General features: G+C 43.1%; 1 protein-coding gene across 1 annotated transcript; it reads right to left on the bottom strand.

Moving 5' to 3' along the window:
- Positions 1–210: 210 nt before the first annotated feature.
- Positions 211–27,807, bottom strand: LOC129699860 (chitin synthase chs-2-like). The gene is made up of 12 exons (XM_055639998.1): positions 27,189–27,807; positions 13,846–13,984; positions 12,068–12,250; positions 10,436–11,469; positions 10,137–10,232; positions 9,539–9,724; positions 9,100–9,280; positions 7,230–7,334; positions 7,004–7,145; positions 4,475–4,675; positions 2,592–2,876; positions 211–2,474 (listed from the first exon to the last, which is right to left on the bottom strand). Exons 1-12 carry the CDS (start codon positions 27,221–27,223, stop codon positions 2,170–2,172), a joined length of 2,892 nt encoding a protein of 963 aa, XP_055495973.1. The 5' UTR covers positions 27,224–27,807; the 3' UTR covers positions 211–2,169.

Below are 27,807 nucleotides of genomic sequence, written 5' to 3'. Positions count from 1 at the left end.
TAGATAGGGTGGTTATGGGGTAAAAGGAGCAAATTAATAATATGAATATAATATCAAGGGGGGTAATTAGCGTGAGTGCGGGGGGGGGGGGGGGATAGTTAGTGTGTGTGACGCTGCATGCTGCCCCCCCCCCCGCCCCCCCCCACAACCGCACATTGGGGGAACAGCACGTTGGGGGAACAGTTGGTCTAGTAAATAATAAATATTCACCTTTCAAGCGTCTCTTTAGTGGGATGCTGAGCTTTCCGACCATGAATTACCCATTCAAGGTACCAGCGACCTATTTTGTATTTCAGGTGGCGATCCTTGGGTGCGCTTCCATTTTGCTCCTTTGCCCTGGTCTCTCTCGTTCCCCAAGATGTGACGTGCAGGTTTGCCAGGGAGTAAATTGGTTGCAGCATGGAGGCAGTGGGAATGCAAAGGAGATAGAGCAGTCCATACAGAACTAGAGGCATTTCAGTTGGGTGCAACAGCGCAGTGATGAAGTAAAGGAGTACAAGGGCAGTAATGAAAATACCAATTGGTGATATGATTGTTCCTTCAAAGATTATTACGCCTAAAAAATAAAAGAGATGGTGTTATGACAAATGACTGTATGTTCACAATACAACACCCTGTGGTGCCACCTGGTGGTTAGGTGTGAACACTCGGCGGTCTGGGGGTAAGGTCAGGTGACTGGGTAATGGCAGGAAAGAGTTGTCACGAGGTATAGGGGTGTGCCCTAGTGTATATATAATGAACCTCTCTCTTCACATGAGTGTCCCGCCACATCAGCAGAAATCGAGCTCGAGAGCTCGAGTCGACAGACGTGCCTTGTAGCAGTGACAATTACGTTTGTGTTAGAGTACCAAACGTGCTTGTATACATAACCTACAATGCCTGAATAAAGAAACCATTTGTTCACCACATTAGATGCCTCTACATCCCTTTACTTTAGGGACCAGCCCTTTATGAGATGTAATCTTTACTCTAGCCCAACACAACACACTTATTTTATGTACGTTATTTACACTCTTCTAATAAAATACAATCGGCTTCTGCGGAAAGCGATAATTTTATCGAATGACTGAGAATTTGAAATAATAATGCATCAGGCAGTTTTCCAGTAATACTCTCTACAGATTCACCTATGGATCATTAGGCAATTTTACCTTTGGGTGAGAAGTATTGGTAACATTCTTGCCACAGAAAGCAGTGAAGGCCAAGTCAATGGATATTTTTAAGGCAGAGATAGATAGATTTTTGATCAGTACGGGTGTCTCGGGTTATGAGGATAAGGCAGGAGAATGGGGTTAGGAGAGGAAGATCGGCCATGATTGAATGGCGGAGTAGACCTGATGGGCCGAATGGCCTAATTCTGCTCCTATCGCTTATGACATTATGAACAAACTATCCTATACAATGCTATGAAACAATTCCTCCTGCTACCAGTGCTTTATTGGGGTTAACAGTATGTGCTCAGTTCCATCGCTGACCCATTCTGAATATCTTCAGCTCCACACATGCAAATTGAGTATAAATGTGTAGATATATGGCATCACCATCATTGGTAAAGTATTTACTAAAGGGCGTCTCCCACTTGGGGATTTTTTTCGACGACTGCCGGCGTCATTGATTTTAAACATTTCAAAATCCAGCGGCGACAAAAAAATGTTGCGACACTAGAGGAAACACCACGTGTCAATATGTCATTACGCCGTGTCACACCGCGTCACGCAGCATCATGCCGTGACTTTTTCGGTGACCTGATACATCAGTCAATGATGCCAGCAGTTGCCGAAAAATTGCAATGAGATAAGCCACATCTTGGAATGCAGGTGAAGCTGCGGACTAAAGGCAAAAGCTAAGGGCGGGACGGTGGCGCAGAGGTACAACTACTGCCTTACAGTGCCAGAGACCCGGGTTCAATCCTGACTACAGGTGTTGTCTATACGGAGTTTGTACATTCTCCCCATGACCTGCGTGGGTTTTCTCCGACGTCTTTGATATCCTCCCACACTCCAAAGGCGTGCAAGTTTTGAGATTAATTGGCTTGGTTATAGAAGTAAAATTGTCTCCAGTGTGTGTATGATAGTGTTAATGTGCGGGGATCGCTGGTCGGACTCGGTGGGACAAAGGGCCTGTTTCCGTGCTGTATCTCTAAACTAAACTATGTAAAATTCTTCTGTGTTAACTTCTCCCTCCATTTCCACCTCCCCTCTCGCCTATAAGTGTTAAGTTGCTTATCTGCCGTCTGATGAACATCATGAAAATGAAAACCATGTGCACACATATAGTCCAAAAGAAATACTCACTAAAAGCAGTACAAACTCCACCAATCATCGCCAAGGTATAAAGGACAGTAAAGGCAGCTGTCACTGTGATCTGAGTGTCGGGTGTTGCCAGGAAGCAGATAATGAGATGAATTATTGGAGGGATTACTGAAACTATCAGGCACCAGTTGTAATTCCACCCAGTGAAGAACGACAGAGCAGCTGCAAATGAAACAAAAACAATTTGGTTGGTTTATTCAGAAGTCCATTAAAACACACGTCATTGTACTGAACAAAAAATTATGTGCAATGATAGTGTTTATGTGGCTGGTGTTTTACCTGCAATCAGAAAACAGACGGTAGATGGCCCCACTAGCGTTGCCATCAAGTATAAGATCTGGTAGAGGAGAAATGGTTTTGAAATGGATGGGTTTTTCCTTGAAGCTTCAAATCCATTACCCAACAACTCAATGGCATTGGCTATTTTTGATGGATCCCAACGTCGCCGTTGGTTGAAGAATTCCTTGAAATCCCGAGGGGCATTGGTGTAGGAGTCGGATCCTGCACAGTATTCGATTCTCCAGCCTTGCTGCAGCAGCAGGAGGGAAAGCCAGCGGTCTTCACCTGTAATGTGTCACTTTATAATTAGTGAGCTCTCGGCATTGGCAGGTCGAAACACAGGCCAACGAGGCATTAAGTAGCTCTACTCTGAGACCAGCACTGAAACTAAACCATAACTCTATTCAATAAGTAAACAGAGTGTGCTGCAAATACAGATCAGGCAATATATGCGGAGGGAACGATGAGACTCTTGTTTAAGTCCATCACGACCAAAAAATAGAAATGGAAACAATTATAAAATGGAGAGGATGGGGCGGGGAAATGGAAAGAACTAAAAGAAAGATTTGTAATCAAATGGAAGGGTATCAAAATTTACGAGTCCTGTTGTGAACGGTAGTTAAAAAATGCCAGATGACAGTTTTTGTTATAAATTAGAGAAGTGATGAATGAATGAAAGAATAGGTTAATGGCCAGTATGTACACATACAAGGAATTATCCTGGGTGCTCCGCTCGCCAGTAACAGCACGACATACAGTCAACTGATGATGCAGTTCAGAGTCAATATTATTTTTCTGCACAGTAAAACAAATTGCTGGAGTAACTCATTGGGTCAGTCAGCGTCTGTGAAGGGAATGGATAAGCCACGTTTGGGGATGGGACACTTACATTTTGGACAGCGAACAGTAACCGCTAGGAATTATTCTGAATTGTAGGTGCAGAGTTGTTCTGAGCATCATCAATAATAGTCTCACTCAGTGAAGCCTGGCTTGTGCACCTATTATCCAGCAAAGGTCAATGTTCAAACAGGCAACGCCACCCTTTGCAACATTTCAATTTAATGATCTATGTTTTTGCATGTTTCACCTTCCATTAAAGTCATCAATCTATAAAGGGCCTGTCCCACTTTCACCACCTAATTCACGACCTCTGCCGAGTTTGCCCTTGACTCATACTGGCAGCATGGTCGTCACGAGGTTGTAGGAGGTCGTAGGTAGGTTGTAGGAGGTTGTGATGCTGGTCGTAGGTACTCATGGCATCAAGTACGTCGGGGTGTTTTTTCTAGCTTGATGAAAAATGTCCACGAGTAAAAAAGGTCGCAAATTAAGTCGTGAAAGTGGGACAGGCCCTTAATGTTGCGATGAAGAGTGAAGACCCATCATACAGTTTAATTTCCACCTTCAGAGTAGGAATGGCCATTGAAAGATTCATCCCCGCCTTAGAACAATATTGCCAGAGTTTGATAAGTATTTGTAATTATACTCTGAAATTAAGTGTCCCTCAGTTGTGCATCACCAATACTTTAAAAGAACAAAGCAGAAGACTTTGCCTGACTAAAGTCTTCAATTTCCAACATTTGAAGTCATCTCCCTTGTGCCCTCAACCTCATGTATAGGATTGAACTGCAGATGCCGGTTTACACCAAAGATAGACACAAAATGGTGCAGTAACTCAGCGGGACAGGCAGCATCTCTGGATAGAAGGAGTTGGTGATGTTTCGGGTCGAGACCCTTCTTCAGACACATCTCGACCCGAAAAGTCACACATTCCTTCTATCCAGAGATGCTGCCTGTCCCGCTGAGTTACTCCAGCATTTTGTGTCTACCCTCAAACTGATGGTTGTACAGCATCCACTGACTGTGGGCGACCGACACACATTTACCTTGATCAAACTGTAGATGCTCCATTGCATTTGTGGGCTTCATGGCAAACTTTTTCACAACATTTTCATCCATTAGGGCTGTGGCTCTGAACAAGCTGAAACAACCTGGACTGCACAGCACACTGCCCAGCACATGTTCAGCTGTCTTCTGGAGCCAGTGGCTGACGGCATATTCAAACTTCTGGTACCACACCATTGGACCTAGGATGCAGAAAAAAGTATTTAAAAATAGCAGTAACCACATAGATAGGATGGAGTGTGTGTGTTGATTCATTAACCTATTGCTCAAAGGTCTTTCATTTTAAAATTGTCCTCACTGGATTTCAGATTCCAGTGCTCTGAGAAGCTCCAGATACATGCCTTACACTTCCTTATCTCTGCTTCCCCCTCTCCCCTAACTCAGTTTGAAGAAGAGTCTTGCCCCAAAGCATCACCCATTCCTTCTCTCCAGAGATGCTGAGTTACTCCTGCATTTTGTGTCTATCTTCGGTGTAAACCAGCATCTGCAGTTCCTTCCTGCCCACCTATAATTATCAAGGTTCAAGATTCAAGGTTCAAATGTATTTGTCACATGCACCATTAAGGTACAGTGAAATGAGTTACCATGCAGCCATACAATTATACCAGCGGACTTCCCCTTCCATCGTTAAAAGAGCTTATGTTCACTTTGTCTTGTTTATGGTATTCTCAAGTTGGTAATATAGTCCTCTAATGTTGAATACATAAGATGGAATTTGCTTTATCTTCCACCCTAAATCAGGGATAAAATTGCAAAATATGACAGGTTGTTAAATCCGATATGAGAACGGATAATGTTGGGAATGCTCAGAGGTACCATGAATGCTTTCTAGAATTTAAAAAATCTGAAACGTTTAAATCGTTCAAAAGCTACAACCACAATGTGATAAATAATACTAAATAAAACTGAAGCAAATAAAGGTAAACAGAAGAACTAACCGTGAAGGGGAGAGAGAAAACAACACGCATAAACTTTAAAAAAAATTCATATAACATCCCTAAATGACAGGTACAAATTACTAAATAACGTGGGTGGACACAAATGCTGGTGGAACTCAGTGGGTGAGATGCTGCCTCACCTGCTGAGATTCTCCAGCATTTTTGTCTACCTTCGATTGTTCCAGAATTTGCAGTTCCTTCTTAAAATAATGAGGGTGAATGACTATACCTGCACACCAGGAAGAAGCCCATGCTCGCGGTCCGAAGCCCTTAATGACAGTACGTTTTAAGAAATTCTCCCGTGAAATTTTTTTCAAAGGAACACGGCGTCATCAATACTTGGTCAAAACACAATTATATTGACTGAGGAATGCTGATCGATGTACTGGTGACACATTGTATAACTATGTGTTAACTACTGGCTGTTAACAAGTGCTAACAGTGGCAGTTAACAAATCGTTTTCGTCTCAGTTTAATCAAGTGATAAACGACCCCAATCTTTCTGCAGTACTCATTAAACCCGAGCTGGAAACTGAAAAGTAGGGGAACGCCGTCCCCCTGAGTACCCCCCCTCCCCCTCCCCCTGACCATGATGTGTGCGAATGAATATCCGTTAGACTATTAAATCATTTGTGATCCAGATGGTTCTGACTAGAGCAGCACAGAGCAGTTTATCTACTGGTTCAGTTTCTGTTAGAGATACAGTGCGGAAACAGGCCTTTCGGCCCACCGGGTCCGCGTGGCCCAGCGATCCCCGCACATTAACACGGTGCTACATCCACTCGGGATTATTTTTACATTTACCAAGTCAATTAACCCTCAATCTGTACGTCTTTGGGGTGTGGGAGGAAACCGAAGATCTCAGAGAAAACCCACGCGGTCACGGGACGAACGTACAAACCCTATACAGGCAGTGTCCATAGTCGGGATCGAACCTGGGTCTCTGGCGCTGCATTCGCTGTAAGGCAGCAACTCTACTGCTGTGCCACCATCTGGCAACATTGGGAGTGAGGTGGAGTTTAGTCAACTGGAAGGGCTGCTGGGGACTCTGGACCGGTGTCAGAGGAGTTGTAGTGACAAGTGTTACTTCTCCTGGGGTTGCAGAGGAAGGTACCTGGGCAAGGGGTGGTTCGGGTGGAAAGGATGAGTGAACCAAAGAGTCTTTCCCTTGCTACAGCGGGAGAAGCAATACCAAGTGGTGTTTGCCTGTGCGAGGGCATTCACACAGGCGGCTATGGAGGTCAAGACCATGGATATCTTTAACAACATTTTCATCCAATTTCCATTCAATCATGGCTGATCTATCTCTCCCTCCCAACCCCATTCTCCTGCCTTCTCCCCATAACCCCAGCCACCCGTACTAATCAAGAATCTCCATTGACTTGGCCTCCACAGCCTTCTGTGGCAACGAATTCCAGAGATTCACCACCCTCTGATTTAAGAAATTCCTCCTCATCTCCTTCCTAAGGAACGTCCTTTAATTCTAAGGCTATGACCTCTGGTCCTAGACTTTCCCACTGGTAAGGTGTGAGGCCCCATGCAATCTGTGGTCGTGTTAATGGCGCCTCTTACCAAACCCCGTTGGGTGTATCCGTCCACAAGCTGCTCCAACTCCAGGGTATCTCCTCAGTCTGTCGATCAGTAGAGTCACGGCAGATGGCTGGAATTCTGTGTCTCCATCCAGAGTCAGAATGTACGTGTTCTTTTTCTCAGTCTGTGAAGTAGAAGAGAGTTGAGTTTTGCTCCACGCGGAGTTCGGCCTCATGTGTTTCTCCACCAGTATTCACATCCTACTCACCTCCAGCCTTGCATGGATTTTAGTTACATCCTCTGGGTGCAGCTGTTGGCAGACAAAATGCTTCCTGTACAGTCTCCAGCCCAGCAGATAGTACATGCACATCACCTACACAGAAAACGTGCTGGTTAAAGGTTTGGGATAAGGACCGATTGAAGCTGAAAGATCTGTCACTATGATTGCTGTTACATGAAAGGTTTGTGAGATAAGGTTGCATTTAACATGAACAAAAGGTGGTGGGGTGGGAGTGAATTGTTTTTACGTAATCAGGAGATTTCAAAACTATCAACTACAACTTAAACAAAGAATATGATGTGCGATTGCATTTCGTCAGATTTCACCAGATTGAGTATTAGAAGATAACATTGAGGCATATTATCTTCCACCTATCCCTCAGAATATATTTCAAAGGAGTGACTAGGCTGTCCAGAATTAAACACCTCAATTTATTGCTGATGACACAGACTCTGGCAGTCTCAAATCTGGAGAGTTTTTGCTGTCAGATAGAAACTCTCTACTGTTTAAATCCCACAATCGTGGCCCTAGGTGAAGTTTGGAGTTGACATGTTGGCTAATTTATTGCTGGTTATAGGGCCGACCTAATCCTCCGATTGGGTTTGAGGTCTGTTCCTTAAAAGGAATGCAAGCACTTTTCAAAAATATTCCCGGATGGTATGTTAGCTTTCATTGCAACCATATTTGAGTATAGGAGCAGGGATTACTGCAGTTGTACAAACAGGCCACCTCTCGGCCCTACAGTTTTGGTCCATCTGCCGAACAAATTTTTTTGCCATAGAGGGAGTGCAGACTCGTCACCACTGAACCCTGGGATGTCAGGACTTCTTATCCATAGACTGGATATCCAATTTATTTCTAAATTTGAAGATACCAATAGAAACTTACCTTGCCGCCACTACTTGCAGGAAGAAGCTCATGTTCCACACAGGACAAGGGGTCACTCTCTGCGTAAAGAAGTTCCCTTTAAAACGGAGATGAGAAGAACTTTTTTCCCTTAATTCTGAACTCTCTGTCCTCTTGTAGTTGAATCTTCCCTATATTCTCAGAGGGAAAAGCTTGTCCAGGGGATCACTCTGTCTAGGCCCTGCTCATACTGATTTGAAAGCCATTCTATCATGGCGGTGCCCCCTCGAAACCTTCGGCGCTCCAGACTAATTTCTATGTTTTCAAAATGTTTCCCGAGTTTCCCTTCGAGGACACTATCCAGATGTTATCAAAATAAGTGCTCAGATCCCAGGACACAGAAATAACTGCCAAGGAGCGTGCACGATGGAACTGTGGATGCTGGTTTACACCAAAGATAGACACAAAATGCTGGAGTAATGGGCCTCTCCCACATGCTGATTTTTTAGGCAACTGCCGGCGACTGTCATAGTCATAGCAGGTCTCCGAAAAACTGGCTACAAGCTACGTCATCCTGGCGACAACCTATGACAGCGCCCACGTCAGGAGTACTCAGGCTACGCTGATTGGCGTCAAACCCATTGGCGTCGAAAATTTTTCAACTTGCTGATAATTTAGCGGCGACCAGAAAGATGCCATGGCTTTTTGCGTGACTGAGGAGACGACTCACGGCGACCACTGGCGAACATGTGGTGACAAACTAGTCACCTGTAGTTGCCTACAAAATCGCCTAAATGGTACAAGCTCATAACTCAGTGGGGCAGGCAGCGTCTCTGGAGACAAGGAATAGGTGGCGTTTTGGGTCTGAAGAAGGGTCTCGACCTGAAACGTCACCCATTCCTTCTCTCCAGAGATGCTGCCTGTCCCACTAAGTTACTCCAGCATTTGATGTCTATCTTCGAGATAAATGTCTGATTGTTTCATGACAGCAAAGCAAAGTTTTGCATCTAACCTGTGACCATCTTTTCCGGTTTTGGACAAACTGCGTGTCTTTCAGGTGGATGTGTAGATTATTTCCACAAGGTAAGGTGTAGCAAAGTCGTCCTCCATAGGGAGTGGACATCACTTTCTTTTCTGAAGCACAACTTTCATCTTCACACAAGGAGTCGCTGGAAGTATATGTCTGAAATATTCTAAAACATAGAGAGTTTGTTAATCACAAGGGTAAATGGTATATCTCCTGCTCCCATTTGGCCCATCATGTCTACTCTGCCATTCAATCATGGCTGATCTATCTTGCCCTCCTAACCCCATTCTCCTGCCTTCCTCCCCATAACCCCTGACACCATTACATTGCATTCATTTGCAACTCATTGCATTCTGTTTTTAAAGTGTAAGATTTCTCCAAGCTCTTGGTTATCAGAAGCAGAAGAGAAGCATTGTTTCCATACCTGTAAGTTTCATCGATGGCACTGATAAGCGACTCAACATATTCATTGATAACTCTCTTCTTGGTGCCCGCCTCCCTGTCTGTAACATTCTTGAAGGCGTCGTCAAACATGACGTGGACTTCAAAGCCAAAGCTGTCATCACTTTTATCCGAAGTCTTCCAGCGCTTTTCCCTGAATCTGTCCAGCCTGTGGGTGGGGAAAGAAATGGAGTCACAAACCGTCAGCCCCTTGAGAGAAGCAACAACTGTGAAATGGGAACAGAGTAGCTGTCCAAAGCCTGACTGTGTGAACTAAGTCTGCAGCGTTTAAATGCAGCAATTGGATTCAACAACATCCTGATCATTTAATTTCCATTTATGTACTGTACAAAATATAAGGAACGAACAAAGGTTGACCTGGCCTGAGGGAGGGGGAGGGGGGGGTGGAGAACAAAGCAGCACCTGGCATGGAAACTTTACAACTTTGTCTGCGCCCTTTACGTGGTGACTATTTGCATATCTTGGTATGCAAGCAAAAAATGTCACTGTGACTTATCACATGTGACAATAAAGCATTAATTCATAAACACGTTAGATAAAACAGATACCTCAACACGTACCTGAACACTGAAGATATTAAACGTAGCATTTCTTCCTCTGTTTCATGCCACAAGGTAGCACACACGTAAATCGACAGATTTTCTCTTCTACTTTTCCTGCAAAATAAAATAATCTCGCAATGAAACAGACACAGGGGATTTTGACTTTTACCCATCATACTGGTGGGCCACCAAATTCACAGACCAGTGTTGTTCAATTTATCTCAAGTATGTTTTGGTTAAACATTTGAATAAAAAGAACAAAAAATATGGCAATTTAGGATCCACAGCATTCTTGAAGTAGACCACGGTATCAGTACCTTGGATCGCTCTTCTCTGTGCACTGTGGAATGATGTGAAGCCTTGTGTTCAGCAGCATGGATTGTTCCAAGAAGGCAGCTTCGTACATTCTCCGAACAAAGATCTCTGACGTCCGCTGTATTCTGTTGACGTTCTGGGTCCACACGTAGATTGTTGTGAGGATGAGTCCAACCCACCAGCATACCCCAGCAGCTCCCACTAAACTCACACTGAGCACATTGACTATATCTCCCTGGTTGCAGATGCTGCGAATGATTTCTGAATACAGGACCTCCACACGAGGTGTATTATCTGCAACACCAATGGAACTGGCACAGAAATCTGAGAGATTCAAACCGTTGTTTGCCTGCAGAAACTCATTGTAATGAACACTAAACACTGCCAGGAAAGCAGCCAGCACCACGGGAGTATTGAGGATCAAAGGGAGACCAAAGCTTCGCTTCACTGCGTGGATCTTACATGCAACGCCCCCAAACCAGGAACACAAGACCGATGCCCCTGCCTGCACCCCCAGAAGGCCCAGGATTATTCTGAGTTCATGGGATGCAACGTCAGTGATAGTTGACCACTCCAGCCCCCGAAGAGGAATCAAAGCTCCCACAACACAGGCAGTAACAAGAGTTCTCACTACACTTATGCACAGGCTCATCACGTTCCTGCATTTATCCACGTCAGATCTCAGACGTCTAAATACTGGATGCTTCCAGTTGGAGATGAAGTTCTCCCACCAGGTTAGGGAAGTTAAAACTGAGAATAAAATGACAAGGCCCAAGGACATCCCATCGTGTCTCTTCAGATAAAACATCTGGACAAAGAGAAAGAGACTATAGCCGCCCAAGAGAAGGAGAAGCCCGGCCAGAGGGGCTGCAACTTTGAAGCGATGGCTGATGTTTAGAGAGATCACTTGTAGTATGGATGGGATGAGACAAATACTGTTGGAAATGAACACCATTGTGAGGATGTCATATTGGGGAAGGTAGATGACAACCAGCGATGCCGTTCCAAAGGATGCAACTGCTTCCAGCAGGCACACCTGAAAGAAAAGCAAGAGAAGAAAAGTTAGACGTCCGATGAAGTGAATCATAATGATCAGTAGCTCACTTGGACTACCCAGATAAACACATGTGCTTGTAGCCTGTTCATGTCCTTGGTTTGGTTTGGCTTGGTGTGGAGCTTGTGCACTCAATCCGAAGATCTTCATGTCAAGACCCTCTCCAGAGATCTGTGTGGGTGATTCTGCCCAATACTTCAGTGTTGTGTTGAAACATTCAACCAGGTCCTCTCAACTATTAAACAAAGGTCAGTGAAATCCTCCCTGATGTTTTGAGCTGACTAATTTTACCCAAACTTCCCACAACACAAATATCTCTACAGAAGTGTGTACTTATATTTCACTTTAGAGAATAACAACTTCTTCTCTGTCCTTAAAGTGTTGTGGCTTGCAATATTCAACAACCCCTGGGCCTCAATAGCCCCTCCACCGACTTCATCCCCTTCATTTTCCCCTGGTCCCAATATCTCCTTCCAGTCTCGTGCTTTGCCATGCCTTAACCAGCTCCTCTCACCTTCCCCTCTTTTCAGAAACTTGCCACAGGTTGCCCAATACATCCAGAATCCCTGCGTTTGCTTACCGTTATCAGGCTGCTTGCGGAGAGCATTGGTACGGGACGGAGTGAGTGTTTCCACAGGCATTTTGCGGCGGTCAAGATGCTGGGAATGATCAAAACGCAGCCAAGGATTAGGTGACTGAAGGGCTTGTTGACAAACTGGACAGAACCATCGCCTGTGGCCGAAATTAGCAGCAAAAGAGAAGCCTAGAGATAACGCAACAGTGCATTTGTTAGTAGACCTGCATTAAATGCAACATAACTATATTAATCAAAGCCCTTATCACTAAGAATATAAATAAACCTCATCACTGCAGGAAATCCATGGGTGCTGTCTGGGCCCTATCTCCTTCATCTTCATCACAAAAAGCCATTGAATATTGGAATTAGTGTTGGCATATTGGATGTATATTGAATATTGGTATTGGTTCATTTTTGCCATATGCATCAAGATGTGGTTGAAAATGATGGTTTGCGAGCTATCCAGGCAAATCGTACCATACTCGAGTATAACAGGTGGTGGAAAAAAGAGCTCCAGAAAAAGCGCATGTAAAGAAAAGTGCAATGAGATAGATTGGAAGATCAGTAATTCATCCTTAGTTCGTTAGGGGTCTGTTCATTACTGTGATAACAGCAGGGAAGAAGTAGGTATTACCTGGTTTCAAACTTTTGTAGTTTTAACCCGACAGGAGAGGGTAGAAAAGAGGGAATGATTGGAGTGTGAGTGGTTCTTAATTATGTTGGCTGGTTTCATGAAGCAATGTGAAATATAGATTGAGTCAATGGTTCATTTGTGTGATGGACTGGGTTGTGTTCTCTGTAATTTCTTGCAATCTTGGGCAGAGTAGTTGCCATACAGTGCAGCGATGCATCCAAATATAATGCTTTTCTCTGTGCATCTGTTGAAATTGGTAAGACATGTAAGAAACATGCCAAATTTCCTTAGCCTTTTTCATTTGTGTGAGGATTGAGGGGACGTTTGGCGGCGCGACTCACCCGTTGCAGCGGCCCCTACAGCCTGTCTGTCTTTTTTTTATTTTTTGTCTAGTTAAATGGGTTTTTTAATGTCCGGGGGAGGGGTTCTCGGCTGTCGTTGCGAGGCCTATTTGCGGCCCCGGTAGCACCTGAAGAAAATTAGGTGAGGGGTGTTTTTAATGTGTTCTCTGTAATTTCTTGCAATCTTGGGCAGAGTAGTTGCCATACAGTGCAGCGATGCATCCAAATATAATGCTTTTCTCTGTGCATCTGTTGAAATTGGTAAGACATGTAAGAAACATGCCAAATTTCCTTAGCCTTTTGAGAGAGTAGAGGCATCAATGTGGTTGGACCATTGAGTTACATGTAGGAACTCAACGCTATCGATCATCTCCACTTCAACATCATGGTACAGACCTGGGCTTTTTGGTTTCCTCACATTGAGGGGACGTTTGTTGTCTTGACCTTGTGCTATTGAGTCCCTATCTCCTCCTGTACTGCATCTTGTCATCGTTTGTGATCCGGCCCATTTCGGTGATTCAGCACAGAAACATGTCCATCAGTCCACAAGTCCATGCCAACCATCAAATGCACATTCACACTCATTCTACACCAAATCCATTAGCTTGGTATGAATAGAAAACATTGTCCTTAGTATGTGCAGGATAGTGTTAATGTGCGGGGATTGCTGGTCGGTGCACATTCCGTGGGCCAAAGGGCCTATTTCCACGCTATTTCTCTAAACTAAACTCAACTTTTCTTCGTAGATAGTAAGCTCTATTTGAAAAATAACACAAGAGCAACACATCAAAGAGCAGCCAACTTACCCTGCTGAGGAAGGCAAGACCCAGAACGAGGATTCCAATGATCAACCAGCAAAGGAACTTCACTACTCCCATCAACGTCGTTTGACTTTCCTCTTCATCCCGGACTTTATGGAGCTTAAATGAATCCCAAGTAGAACTGCTTAAAAACAAATTTCTTCTTTTAATGGTTGTATTTCAGAATCAGAATCAGGATCACACTTTATTCGCCCAATATGTTTTGCAACATACGAGGAATTTCATTGGTCAGGTCAGTCATACAATTAAAAGTAACAGAACACTCAAAAACACATTTTATAGAAACATAGAAACATAGAAAATAAGTGCAGGAGGAGGCCATTCGGCCCTTCGAGCCAGCACCACTTCGATCGTCCCGTATCAATAACCCGTGCCTGCCTTCTCCCCATATCCCTTGACTCCACTAGCCCCTAGAGCTCTATCTAACTCTCTCTTAAATCCACCCAGTGATTTGGCCTCCACTGCCCTCTGTGGCAGGGAATTCCATAAATTCACAACTCTCTGGGTGAAAACGTTTTTTCTCACCTCAGTCTTATATGACCTCCCCTTTATTCTAAGACTGTGGCCCCTGGTTCTGGAAACGCCCAACATTGGGAACATTTTTCCTGCATCTTGCTTGTCCAGTCCTTTTATAATTTTATATGTTTCTATAAGCCTTCTAAACTCCAGTGAATACAAGCCTAGTCTTTTCAATCTTTCCTCATATGACAGTCCCACCATCCCAGGGATCAATCTCGTGAATCTACGCTGCACTGCCTCAATCACAAGGATGTCCTTCCTCAAATTAGGAGACCAAAACTGTACATAATACTCCAGATGTGGTCTCACCAGAGCCCTTTAACAAGAACATCCACCACAGTGACTCCTACACATTCCTCACTGTGATGGAAGGCGAAATAAAGTTCAAGTCCTTCCCTTAGTTCTTCCTATTGTCCTCGAGCCCCCATTGACGGGATGATCTTGACTCCCATAGCCGGCGGCATTACAGCCCTCCGCGTCGATGTGATCTGCTCCTGCATCGGGGGGATGTCAGCTCCCCCGTGCCGGGCAATCGAACCTCGCGTCGGAGCTGGTCGAAACTTCGAACTTGGCCTCTCCCGAGACTGATGTTAAAGTCCGCGGTGATCGCGGTGGGAGCGATCCCAGGCAAGGGATCCGCTCCGGTGTTAAGTTCGCGCCCTGCGGTGGGGCTCACGACATTCCGAGGAGGCCTCCAGCTCCATCGATGGTAGGCCCCAGAGCCCGGAGAATGTGATCCGAAAATTGATCACATCTCCGGGATGGCAGGAACCCGACAAAAAGTTTCCACGATCTCCCCCCTCCCCCCACATAAAATAAACCAAAGAACATTAAAACAAAAACTTTTAACAAACTAAAAAATAACAAAAAGAGTGAAAAGACAAACAGACTGCCAACAGGGCTGCCATCTCCCCGACACCTCTGGTGGTCTTTCAATTTCAGTACATCTAATACAAGTAGCTACTGAGGATTCAGATTATTGTGTGAGCGGGGGGTGCAGGAGTCAGAAGGACATGGGTATTGAGGTTGGGGCGTGAAGTACAAAGTCTAATCTGGTCGTTCTGGTTGGTGACCGGGCTCAGTGGATGATGGAGGAAGCACCACATATTCTGTGGTGTTATAAGGTCATAAGTGATAGGAGCAGAATTAGGCCATTTGGCCCATAAAGTCTGTTCCACCATTCAATCATGGCTGATCTCTCCCTCCCTCCTAACCCCATTCTCCTGCCTTCTGCCCATAACCCCCGACACCCGTACTAATCAAGAATCTATCTATCTACGTCTTTAAAATATCCTCCGCAGCCTTCTGTGGCAAAGAATTCCACAGATTCACTACCCTTTGACTGACAAAATTCTTCCTCATCTCCTTTCTAAAGGAATGTCCTTTAGATCAAGTCTTAGAATATTGCAAATCGAATGGAACTTAGTTGCATTCCAAGATCACAGGATCCACAGAGAGTAGTTGAGGCCAGTTCATTGGCTATATTTAAAAGGGAGTTAGATGTGGCCCTTGTGGCTAAAGGGATCAGAGGGTATGGAGAGAAGGCAGGTACAGGATACTGAGCTGGATGATCAGCCATGATCATATTGAATGGCGGTGCAGGCTCGAAGGGCCGAATGGCCTACTCCTGCACCTAATTTCTATGTTTCTATGTTTCTATCAGTGTATGGGTTTGTGTTTTGGAAAATTTTAATTTGCTTTCAGAGTTCCTAATGGATTTACAGAGATGAAGGCTTCATTAATACAATGAATCATTGCGTATATATTTCATATTATGGAAAGAATAATGCCTTTCATTGCATCTAAACATCGAACGTAGAACAATACAGTACAGGCACAAGCCCTTTTGGACCACAATGTCTGTGCCGAACATGATAATTAAATACAGAGAGTTAGATTTAGCTCTTAGGTCTAACAGAATCGAGGGATATGAGGTGAAAGCAGGAACAGGGTACTGATTTTGGATGATCAGCCATGATCATATTGAATGGCAGTGCTGGCTCGAAGGGCCAAATGGCCTACTCCTGCACCTATTTTCTATGTTTCTATGATGCCAAGTTAAACCATGCTTGTGATCCATAGCCCTCCATTCCCTTCATATTCATGTGCCTGCATATCTGGTGTCACTCAAAGCCCTTATTATCAACAGAACCATGTTTGAGATGTATTATAAAGTCACGTGCATTTTGTGGGCGTTGTAGTTCTGTGATATCCCGGGATTGTTTTTTCTGCGTGGTCTCCTTAGGTTATTTCCAAGCTGCCTGCAACACTCTGCAGATTGGCCGCTCGGCTCAGCTCAGCCTCTCCTAGAGCCGGGTCCCCTCAGAGTTGGTCGTGGCAGAGTACAGTTAATTCCACCTGACTTTCATTCCTTTCAGTTTCAGTACATCAGCAGTTATTACTGGAAGGTCATCATCTCGGTGAACGACGCTCTTTGGCCTGCCCAGAGCGCTGTTCACCACCCAGCAGAGCGAGATGTCCGTCGGGGAATGTTACCGACTGGCCCGCTGCAGACTGCGGGACTACGTGCTGAGGGACGCACTGAAGCTCGGTGCACGCAACACCAAGGCTCGGTGGGGGAGGACCACAGTCTAGGTTCCTTCCACTGCTGGACATGGGCGGCAGGGTGTAGTGGAGATGCACCTCAAAATAAGGGAAGAGATCCCATGCCAGTGGGCCACATGAGTGGCAAGGGTGGGGGATACATTTGTGAAATTTGAGCAATGTATGTAGACTGAATTGAATCATTTGTATAGCCTCCGAAAATGTTGGACACATTTTTTTGCACGGTTCATGTATTGTATACATTTATTACCTGAATAAAGTCTATTTTCAAATTATTTTAAAAAAGTTATTCTGATCGCACGGCCATTTACTCATCTAATCAGATTTCCAATCATAAATGGGTCTGATTTTCTGGCATGTTGCCTTCAACATAATTGTTGCAACAGATAGCATCTTGGATGCTGTCCAAGAGGGAGGTGGTTGTTTTGAACAGCAGTGACATTTATTATTTTAGCGAGGCCTAATAATAATACTAAATACGCAACTCTTCAATTCCTTTGTCTCTCATCGTCTGTCGTTTCAGCTCTGGCCTTTGTTCAACCACCTGCCTATTAAAATGCCCTCCCCACATGATTCAACACATAACATTCCAGGTTTCATCCTGCCCCTCCTCTCTTCCAGCTTTCTTTCCACCCAGAAGTTGGAGAACTTGATATTGTGTTTGGAAGACAGCAACATGCCCAGAAGCAAGATGAGCTGCAAGTTTCTTTAGGAGATACTGCGCAGAAACAGGCCCTTCGGCCCAACAAGTCCGCACCGACCAGCGATCCCCACACATTAACTCTATCCTACACACACCAGGGACAATTTACAGTTATACCAAGCCGATTTACCTACATACCTGTACGTCTTTGGAGTGCCGGAGAAAAACTGAAAATCTCGGAGAAAATTTACTTGAATCTAACATTCACGGACTGAACACAACCCACCCCTTGAATATCTGAATAAGTTGAACATAGAGGTGTAAATTTATGTGGAAGCTGTGTTACTCTCACATTTTTAATAGGCTTTGAAACATGCAAGAGTTTTCACTGAGGAAATTTGGCATTTTACATTTTAAAATGTGTCTAGCTTAGTTTATTGTCATGTGTACCGAGGTACAGTGAAAAGCTTTTGTTCCGTGCTAACCAGTCAGCAGAAAGACAATACATGATTACAATTGGGCTATTCACCGTGTATAGATACATGATAAGGGAATAACATGGTTTTGCTCTTTTCATTTTTTTAAAATATTGCTAACATCTTTGCATGCTGTTTAATCTTCGTGCACACTGAAATTAATAATGATTTCCTTTATTGCAAAGTATCAAAATATTTTAATGTTTGCGGTGCAGGAGAACAAGTTCTAAGAAAAACATCTCACTGTCTGTGAAGGAGCAGAGCCTTAAGCATTTCACAAAGATCATGACTAAACTCTATGCTTTTTCAAAGGTGTATCCATAATTAGAAATTGCAGAACAAATTGGACAAGAAATCAATTAATCCACCCAAAAATTGCCTGATAGGAACTGGTTTTCCATTCCCTTTGGTGCTTTGAATTAATCTGTTTCTCTATGATTAATTTTAATAAATTTCAATAAATTTCTAATAAATTATATTTATTAACGATTTTTTTCTCTATTCCAATTCCACCAGGCTATCTTCTTGTATTTGATGATTAATGTGCTCTGGTTGGGAGGAACATTTCTCCTACAATTAATTACTGATGGAGTCGTCAGCCCCAAAATCATAAACAATGGCACAGTTGTGGAGGGCGATTTTCTCAAGATACAACCGGTGTCATTTGCCTTTCTAGCCACCTTTGCCGTTTTAATCTTCATTCAGTTTGTGGCGATGCTCTACCACAGGTAAGTGATGCCTGAGGAAATTCACCGTTCCATCATTCTTTGTCACTGCTCATATCATTCCCAGAAAAGATGGCTTGCACGCTCTTGAAGGTTGTGGCCTGATGAAGTTCATGACATACAGGGGTGGGATTTTCAAATGATTTCATGTGAATTATGTTTTAAAACGTTCTGGTAAAAAGGTTTACTCAATGCTCCGTTGTATAAACTGTATCGTGCAAGTGAGAAGTGAGGAAAACGAGAACAATACCATCATTTAAAATGGGGAATTTTGTTCTCACAGAGTGTGTTGAATCAATGGGATACTCTGCCCTCGAGGGTTATGGAAACTAAATTATTATAGGGGAAAGTGTCGGAATTGTGTGTTCCGATCAATTGGGTCAAACACATTTTCTGCACTGGATGTGCGTCAGTTGTAGTCGTCATGTAAAGGCTGCCGTTCATCCTTGACAAGGAAATAAATTCATGCTGGCAATCTGGGGACAATCAGGTTTTCAAATGTAATTCAGGCTAGGTTTCTATTCATACAATTCTCGTCACTTTTCTCTTTAAGTCCCTCCCTTTAATTCAGTTTACTGTCATGTGTACCGAGTTACAGTGAAAAGCTTATGTTGTCTGCAGACAAAAGTGCTGGAGAAACTCAGCGGGTGCAGCAGCATCTATGGAGCGAAGGAAATAGGCAATGTTTCGGGCTGAAGAAGGGTTTCGGCCCGAAACGTTGCCTATTTCCTTCGCTCCATAGATACTGTTGCACCCGCTGAGTTTCTCCAGCACTTTTGTCTACCGTCGATTTTCCAGCATCGTTCCTACCGTCAATTTTCCTTCTTAAACAGCTTATGTTGTGCGATCCAGTCAGCGGAAAGACAATACATGATTGCAATCAGGCCATTCACAGTGTATAGATATATGGTTTAGGAATAACGTTTAATTCAAGGTAAAGCCAGCAGAGTGCCATCAAGGGTCACCAATGAGGTAGATAGTAGTTCAGCACTACTCTCCCTAAACTCCATCCCATTGTACCTCCCTGATCCTGAATCACTTATCTCCTGAATCAAGTGCCCTATTCCCTCTTGCCCCTCACCCTTTCACCCCACGACACTCATCTCCAGACAGCCACCACTAATCTTCCCCCTCATTGCTGACTAGACCCTGAATCCTGAGTCAGCAACTCCACCCCCTCCCCTCTCCTCCAACACCCAATGCAACAAGCATAGGGAACAGTGCAATGATATTCGTGTCCTGAACCAATCTCTAACAAGCTTTGCAGCACTTGGACCATGACCACCAATGAGTTGGTACGCTGCACAAAGACTTTGTATCGGGAAGGCTGTAGGAACTTAGGGAGACCACTTAATACCAGATTGCGAAAGGTATAGAAGTGTGAAACCGCACACGTCCTGATTCAGGGACAGTTTCATGCCAGCTGTTATCAGGCATCTGAATCATCCTACCACAACCAGAGAGCAGTACTGCACTAGTGTCCAACTCTTTGGTGACCCTCGGACTATGCTTGATTGGTCTTTGCTGCCTTTTCCTTTGCACCAAACGTTACTTCCTATCTATCTGTACACTGTAAATGGCTCGATTGTAATCATGTACTGACTTTCCACTGACTGGATAACACACAACAAAAGCTTTTCACTGTACCTCGGCACACATGACAATAAGAAACTAAACCAAATTAAATAAGATTTAAAGTCAGTTTAAACATTGTAGAATGATTGACTGACATGATGCCAAAACTGAAGCTTTACATCCATCAAGAAATTTAGAGCTGTCTTTCCTCCTTAAAAAAATAGATGAGCGATTGAATATCCTGTAGAGTTCTTTATTTATTGACAAATTAATGGATAAATAAAGGATCTTTCCATCAGTGTTGGGAGACCTGGATACAAGAAAGTCACTAATTAATCTGGGAGAGACTAGAGACTAAACTGCAGTGTCCAGAGGTTATAACATGGAACTCACCACCACGTGATGAAGATGAAGTTAAATGGTCACTAGAGAAACACATGAGGGGAACAAGGGACAGGCTGGAGAGGTCAAATGATGAAAGATGGGGGAAGATAATGCAGATCATTGTACATGAGACTAAATGGGTCCAGTGACCAACTCTGGGCTATTGACGCTGTTAATATATCATTATCACAATCAGAACAGTAGATAAAGTAGCGCTTAAGAGAGGGAAATAAATTGTACTGTGTTCATCCTCTTAATGAAGTGCGCCCTATCATGGCTGAGGAATAGATGTGACATGCTGTGCTGTGTCTGGCTTAATAACTTTCTCCAAGCAGGTTATCACTTGAAGAAACTTGATTTGGATCAAAGGTGCCCAAGATAAAATAAATCTTCTGCAAGTGAAGCTGCCAAAGCTCTGCTCCTGCATGTTCCATGAGTGTTTTAGCTTCAGTGGGAGTCAGAAAGTGACAAAAGTGGCTGATTCATCATCAATGTGCAAAGGCTTGGATAGAGTGGATGTGGAGAGGATGTTTCCACTAGTGGGAGAGTCTAGGACCAGAGGTCATAGTCGCAGAATTAAAGGACGTTCCTTTAGGAAGGAGATGAGGAGGAATTTATTTAGTCAGAGAGTGGCGAATCTGTGGAATTCATTGCCATAGAAGGCCTGGGAGGCTGTCAGTTGATATTTTTTAGCAGAACGGGGTAAGGAGGGAGAGATAGATCAGCCATGATTGAATGGAGGAGTAGACTTGGTGGGCCAAATGGCCTAATTAGGCTTCTATCATTATGCTGCCCTTATGCTCTCAGTACATGGGATGTTGTCTAGCCTGGCCTTTGTCTACTGAAACCTGTGACAGCTTTTAATTCAGTCTTCCACTGGCATTTTGTTAGCTGTTTTGGTTATTTTCAGTAAATCCATAATGTTCCGATGATCTAAGTGCATGTACGTCTATAGTCTTCCATAGTTTCTACTTTTTCACCATTTACACTGAAATTAATAATGATTTCCTTTATTGCAAAGTATCCAAATATTTTAATGTTTGCGGTGCAGGAGAACAAGTTCTAAGAAAAACATCTCACTGTCTGTGAAGGAGCAGAGCCTTAAGCATTTCACAAAGATCATGACTAAACTCTATGCTTTTTCAAATGTGTATCCATTATTAGAAATTACAGAACAAATTGGACAACAAGAAATCAATTAATGCACCCAAAAATTGTCTGATAGGAACTGGTTTTCCATTCCCTTTGGTGCTTTGAATTAATCTGTTTCTCTATGATTAATTTGAATACATTTCAATTAATTTCTAATAAATTATATTTATTAACGATTTTTTTTCTCTATTCCAATTCCACCAGGCTATCTTCTTGTATTTGATGATTAATGTGCTCTGGCTGGGAGGAACATTTCTCCTACAATTAATTACTGATGGAATCGTCAGCCCCAAAATCATAAACAATGGGACAGTTGTGGAGGATGCGTTTCTCAAGATACAACCGGTGTCATTTGCCTTTCTAGCCACCTTTGCCGTTTTAATCTTCATTCAGTTTGTGGCGATGCTCTACCACAGGTAAGTGAGGCCTGATGAAATTCACCGTTCCATCATTCTTTGTCACTGCTCATATAATTCCCAGAAAAGATGGCTTGCACGCTCTTGTAGGTTGTGGCCTGATGAAATTCATGACATACAGGGGTGGGATTTTCAAATGATTTCATGTGAATTATGTTTTAAAACGTTCTGGTAAAAAGGTTTACTCAATGCTCCGTTGTATAAACTGTATCGTGCAAGTGAGAAGTGAGGAAAACGAGAACAATACCATCAATTAAAATGGGGAATTTTGTTCTCACAGAGTGTGTTGAATCAATGGGATACTCTGCCCTCGAGGGTTATGGAAACTAGATTATTATAGGAGAAAGTGTCGGAATTGTGTGTTCGGATCAAGTGGATCAAACACATTTTCTGCACTGGATGTGCGTCAGTTGTAGTCGTCATGTAAAGGCTGCCGTTCATCCTTGACAAGGAAATAAATTCATGCTGGCAATCTGGGGACAATCAGGTTTTCAAAAGTAATTCAGGCTAGGTTTCTATTCATACAATTCTCGTCACTTTTCTCTTTAAGTCCCTCCCTTTAATTCAGTTTACTGTCATGTGTACCGAGCTACAGTGAAAAGCTTATGTTGTCTGCAGACAAAAGTGCTGGAGAAACTCAGCGGGTGCAGGAGCATCTATGGAGCGAAGGAAATAGGCAATGTTTCGGGCTGAAGAAGGGTTTCGGCCCGAAACGTTGCCTATTTCCTTCGCTCCATAGATGTTGCTGCACCTGCTGAGTTTCTCCAACACTTTTGTCTACCGTCGATTTTCCAGCATCTGCAGTCCCTTCTTAAACAGCTTATGTTGTGCGATCCAGTCAGCGGAAAGACAATACATGATTGCAATCAGGCCATTCACAGTGTATAGATATATGGTAAAGGAATAACGTTTAATTCAAGGTAAAGCCAGCAGAGTACCATCAAGGGTCATCAATGAGGTAGATAGTAGTTCAGCACTACTCTCCCTAAACTCCATCCCATTGTACCTCCCTGATCCTGAATCACTTATCTCCTGAATCAAGTGCCCTATTCCCTCTTACCCCTCACCCTTTCACCCCACGACACTCATCTCCAGACAGCTGCCACTAATCTTCCCCCTCATTGCTGACTAGACCCTGAATCCTGAGTCAGCAACTCCACCCCCTCCCCCCTCCTCCAACACCCAATGCAACAAGCATAGGGAACAGTGCAATGATATTCGTATCCTGAACCAATCTCTAACAAGCTTTGCAGCACTTGGACCATGACCACCAATGAGTTGGTACGCTGCACAAAGACTTTGTATCGGGAAGGCTGTAGGAACTTAGCGAGACCACTTAATACCAGATTGCGAAAGGTATAGAAGTGTGAAACCACACACGTCCTGATTCAGGGACAGTTTCTTCCCAGCTGTTATCAGGTAACTGAATCATCCTACCACAACCAGAGAGCAGTGCTGCACTAGTGTCCAACTCTTTGGTTACCCTCGGACTATCCTTGATTGGTCTTTGCTGCCTTTTCCTTTGCACCAAACGTTACTTCCTATCTATCTGTACACTGTAAATGGCTCGATTGTAATCATGTACTGACTTTCCACTGACTGGATAACACACAACAAAAGCTTTTCACTGTACCTCGGCACACATGACAATAAGAAACTAAACCAAACTAAATAAGATTTAAAGTCAGTTTAAACATTGTAGAATGATTGACTGAAATGATGCCAAAACTGAAGCTTTACATCCATCAAGAAAGTTAGAGCTGTCTTTCCTCCTAAAAAAAAATAGATGAGCGATTGAATATCCTGTAGAGTTCTTTATTTATTGACAAATTAATGGATAAATAAAAGATCTTTCCATCAGTGTTGGGAGACATGGATACAAGAAAGTCACTAATTAATCTGGGAGAGACTAGAGACTAAACTGCCTTGTCCAGAGGTTATAACATGGAACTCACCACCACGTGATGAAGATGATGAAGTTAAATGGTCACTAGAGAAGCACATGAGGGGAACAAGGGACAGGCTGGAGAGGTCAAATGATGAAAGATGGGGGAAGATAATGCAGATCATTGTACATGAGACTAAATGGGTCCAGTGACCAACTCTGGGCTATTGACGCTGTTAATATATCATTATCACAATCAGAACAGTAGATAAAGTAGCGCTTAAGAGAGGGAAATAAATTGTACTGTGTTCATCCTCTTAATGAAGTGCGCCCTATCATGGCTGAGGAATAGATGTGACATGCTGTGCTGTGTCTGGCTTAATAACTTTCTCCAAGCAGGTTATCACTTGAAGAAACTTGATTTGGATCAAAGGTGCCCAAGATAAAATAAATCTCTGCAAGTGAAGCTGCCAAAGCTCTGCTCCTGCATGTTCCATGAGTGTTTTAGCTTCAGTGGGAGTCAGAAAGTGACAAAAGTGGCTGATTCATCATCAATGTGCAAAGGCTTGGATAGAGTGGATGTGGAGAGGATGTTTCCACTCGTGGGAGAGTCTAGGACCAGAGGTCATAGTCGCAGAATTAAAGGACGTTCCTTTAGGAAGGAGATGAGAGGGAATTTATTTAGTCAGAGAGTGATGAATCTGTGGAATTCATTGCCATAGAAGGCCTGGGAGGCTGTCAGTTGATATTTTTTAGGAGAACGGGGTAAGGAGGGAGAGATAGATCAGCCATGATTGAATGGAGGAGTAGACTTGGTGGGCCAAATGGCCTAATCAGGCTTCTATCATTATGCTGCCCTTATGCTCTCAGTACATGGGATGTTGTCTAGCCTGGCCTTTGTCTACGGAAACCTGTGACAGCTTTTAATTCAGTCTTCCACTGGCATTTTGTTAGCTGTTTTGGTTATTTTCCGTCAATCCATAAATCCATAATGTTTAGATGATAGACAACAAATAGACTCAGATCAAATAGTTGCTTTCCGAAAATTATAACTACTCTTAATTCAAATTCACACATGCACTGACTTCACTGCCCAACACCCGGACTTCCATCTGTATATATATCTATATATTGGTCATCCTCCGACTATCCTTGGTTGCACCTATGCTACCCTTGCCCCCCCCCTCCCCTTCTGTATTTTTACACTGTAAGTTTCGATTGTTTCATGTATTTTTCCGTGCTGGATAATTGAAATGCTTTGCCTGACCTCGGTACGAGCAATAAACTGAAACTTGATGTTTAGCACTGTACATGTATATTGACACAATCTCGCTTGACTTGTGTTATCGGAAAGCGTGGATACGTGTCATCATGATCTCCAAGTGCATAAAACTAGGATGGTTCTAGTTAATCTCTCCATAGTTTCAGGACTTTTTCACCATTTACTGCTGCATCACTGCCTGTGTCAGAATTTTTTGGTATAAAATGGATACCCTTATTTCTCTTAAGGGGGGCTGAAATATATTTGTTTGCCTGTTATGAGGCAACTGAATCATCCTACAACAACCAGAGAGCAGTGCTGAACTACTATCTACCTCCTTGGTCATCCTCAGACTATCCTTGGTTGGACTTTGCTGCGTTTACCTTGCACTACACATTATTCCCTTATCATGTATTTATACACTGTAAGTGGCTCGATTGTAATCATGTATTGTCTTTCCGCTGACTGGATAGGGCGCAAGAAAAGCTTTTCCCTGTACCTCGGTACACGTGACAATAAACTGAACTATGATGTTAGCATTTGTAATTTGATGTTTTGATCTACATTGATCACAATCTCGCTTGACTTTGTGTTATCGGAAGGCGTAGATACATGTCATCCGCCCCATCGTCCAAGTCATTCATAAAACTAGGAATGGTTGTAGTTCCATCTCAGATCCTTGCCGTCTACACCAGTTTGATAATCTCTTGATTACCTCCACACTCTGCTTCAGCCTGGCAGATAATTTTCTAGTTCAGTCAGCATTTTAACTTCACTTCACCCTGACTTTGTCAAAACCCATCATCGTTTCAACCACACTAGACTAGAATTATTTAGCCATCAGCTTTATGGCCATAATTTCATCACAGGTACTGCAGCAGCCCAAGAAGGGGGTCAAGGAAAGAGCGTTCACCTTTCCACCAATCTCTCCACCACCAAGCACAAGAAGCACAAGAAGCTCAAGACCGACACCATTGTATTCAGATGCCCAGAAGTGTGTGTCAGCTCTGGCTGACTAACTTCTAATCTTGATGTGGACTCGACAAGAAGAAGAAACCCAAGAAGACTTGAAAACAATTAATAATGGAATAAATACCTGCCATACCATTAGCACACATACCCCAGAAATAAATCAACAGAAAATAAAACACATTCAAAGAGACATTTCCTTTCTGTAAAATCTAATCTTTCATTTCAACCTACTAATTGGTCCTTCTCCCCCCCCCCCACCCTCCCATCAGTCTTTTTTGGCCCGAACGTTCTATGACTTTATAGACACTGCACCCGCTATTCCAGCAATTTGTGTACCTTCAATCTTCCAGCATCTGCAGTTTCTTCTTGAGCACCTAACTTCTAATCTGGACTCGACAAGAAGAAGAAACCCAAGAAGGCAGTTTACCAAACAATTAATAATGGAATAAATACCTGCCATACCATTAGCACACATACCCCAGAAATAAATCAACAGAAAATAAAACACATTCAAAGAGACATTTCCTTTCTGTAAAATCTAATCTTTCATTTCAACCTACTAATTGGTCCAAAGGGCCTAGTTCTTTGTTGTACAGTTCTATGACTTTATAACACTATATTAATCTAAAAAGAAAGTTACAAATAATGCTATAGGACTCAGTAACTGAATAACAACTCAATTAAGATGAGAAAATCACAATAAATGCAATCAAATCCTTCTTTTGTTTTTACCAGGACAAAGAATTAAGACTTACTTAAGTTTTTCTTTGCATCCAGTGGGATTGTCCATGTTCTCAGCCGATCATTGAAACTTCAATCGATTTCCCATCAGATGTAAGTGAGGAGAAGCATTTCTTCAGGATGTAAACATCGTGGAATTGATTGACTTCCTGGTGTACTCCAGATTATATGCATAGGCCACACCCAGTGTTACCTTTTTAACAGGTAGTGAGCTCCAGGTAAACTGGTTTCTGTCCAATTAGAGCAGTCTGACTTTCTTTGCAACATTTCAAAATAAAATATCATGGCGTGTTCACCAAAAACGTTGACCTGATTACCCTTTTTTGGCAAGAAAAAACATTCCAAAGACAAACACGTTTGTAGGTTAATTGGCTTTGTTTAAATGTAAAAAATGTCCCTCGTGTGTGTGGGGCAGTGTTGGTGTGTGGGGATCACTGGTTGGAGCGGACACGGGGGAACGAAGGGCCTGTTTCCATGCTGTATCTCCAAACTAATCTAAACTTAACTAAATTTGTGCTGTGTTTTATTTTTAAATCTATGTTCATTCAGCAAGTTTTAAAAGGATGAAAGTTGTCCAGTAGGATATTAGTCCTTTTGCAAGTTAACTTGCATGTGAAAGCTTTAACCATAATG

The sequence above is a fragment of the Leucoraja erinacea genome, chromosome 8 (assembly GCF_028641065.1).
Source record: "Leucoraja erinacea ecotype New England chromosome 8, Leri_hhj_1, whole genome shotgun sequence".
NCBI lineage: Eukaryota > Metazoa > Chordata > Chondrichthyes > Rajiformes > Rajidae > Leucoraja > Leucoraja erinaceus.
Note: the sequence above shows the minus strand (reverse complement) of the source record. Positions and strands in the feature narration are given on the sequence as shown.